This window comes from Penaeus chinensis, chromosome 17 (assembly GCF_019202785.1).
Source record: "Penaeus chinensis breed Huanghai No. 1 chromosome 17, ASM1920278v2, whole genome shotgun sequence".
In the NCBI taxonomy this organism is placed as follows: Eukaryota; Metazoa; Arthropoda; class Malacostraca; order Decapoda; family Penaeidae; genus Penaeus; species Penaeus chinensis.
The window spans coordinates 18,064,900-18,066,637 of NC_061835.1; the positions used below are offsets into that span (position 1 = coordinate 18,064,900).

At 52.6% G+C, this 1,738-nt stretch overlaps 1 protein-coding gene across 1 annotated transcript in view; it reads right to left on the reverse strand.

Moving 5' to 3' along the window:
* LOC125034082 (Down syndrome cell adhesion molecule-like protein Dscam2) overlaps positions 1–1,738 on the reverse strand; it is a 124,758-nt gene that overhangs the window by 107,752 nt on the left and 15,268 nt on the right. Inside the window, exon 11 of the mRNA XM_047625724.1 lies at positions 828–1,029. Within this exon, the coding sequence (XP_047481680.1) occupies positions 828–1,029 (202 nt within the window). The remainder of the gene's footprint in view (positions 1–827; positions 1,030–1,738) is intronic.

The following is a 1,738-nucleotide window of genomic DNA, read 5'->3' on the forward strand; positions in this document are numbered from 1 at the left end:
TCCCATGCATCCGTTCGACTCAAGTTGCCTGGCTTGTGTCGCCCCGTAAACAAACTTGCCAAGCGCCAACCGTGTCTCCCGAACGCGAAAACTTGACGCAGCCAAGCCATCTTGCCGAGAGGACTGCCTCTTAGCGCCCCGGATCCTCGGCGCCCAAGGAACTCCTCGGGCCGGGGGTGGGGGTGGGGGTGGGGGTGGGATTGGGGGTGGGGGTGGGGTGGGGGTGGGATTGGAGGCGGTGGATGCTCGTCGACGCCCTCTTTCTTAGTCCTTTTTCGTTCGCTTTTCATGTTGTGTGTGGGTGTGATTGTGTGCACTTTCATATGTGTGGGTGTGTTTGTGTGGGCGTTCATGTGTGTGGGTGTGAATGTGTGGGCGTTCATGTGTGTGGGCGTTTTGAGTGTGCGTGGATGTGTGCGTTTGTTTATGTGAATGGATGTGTGGATGTTGTTTGTTTGCTTGTCCATGTGTGTCCTGTATATATGCACACACAAATCCATATTTCCTGCACCTGGATCCCTCCGCCGGCCTGCATCACGCGGCCTGGATCTAACCTTCAAAGCCTAACATTCCTTCCTTCCCTAATTCCTCCTCCTCCTCCTGCCGCCCTTCCTCCGCGCCTCCACTGCCTCCCTGCCACGCCGCCCCTGCTGCTTCCTGCTAGAAGGATCGGGCGCCCCTATCCTGCAAGTGAATCCTACAAATGCATCCTTCTGCTGTGTATTGCAACGGAATCCTCGACACGAATCCTTCAGCCGCACACTTCTCCTACGCCCTAGAGGCCCCTCCTTCATCCTATCCAAGACCCAACTCCCCAATCTACTCACCTGCCCTGACGGTGACGGTGCGGGACACGATCCTGCCGACGCTGGAGGAGGCGAGGCAGCGGTAGGACGCCGCGTGGATATCCTGGCGGTAGGAACGCGGGCTGAAGGGCAGGAACACGAGCGAGCCGTTGGGAAGGATCTCCCGCACGCCCACCACCGTCGTGGCGCCCTGCAGGATGGCCTCGCCCGTCACCCACGTCACCTGCAGGAGAGAGAGGGTGGAGGGAAGGTCGGAGGGAGCGGAGGGAGGGGTCGGGGGGGGGGGGGGGAAGGGTGCGCAGGAGGTGGAGTATGGGGCAGAGGGGAAGGGGGAAGGGAGGAGAAGGGAGGGGGGAGGGGAGAAGGAGAAGGAAGATGGAAATGTAAATGGTTAGTTGTGGTACAGTAAGGACACACGTAAACACATATATATGTACTCTACTCTGCACACACACGCACACACACACACACACACACAACACACACAAAAACACACCACACACACAACACACACACACACACACAACAAAACAATTATATATATATATATAAAATATATATATATATAAAATATTATATATATATAATATATAAAACACACACACACAAAAAAAAACAAATGCACAACGCACAACAACAACAAAACACAGATATCTGCTCATATATAAGAGCACTACCGCATGCATAAATACATACACAAACCCTTTCACTTCCACGCAAACCCCCAAAATTACATATAAACCCAACACACATACAAACAAACAAATAGACAATCAAATGCAAAAGCAGACTAGTAAACAGACAGACAGACAAACAAACAAACACACGCGCACAATCCCACACCTTCTTCCCTCCAGGGTGACTGTCTATTGTAACCTGAAAATACGAGCAATAATCGACCTTATTGTGCCTCTGCCAAAGGGTTATCTCGA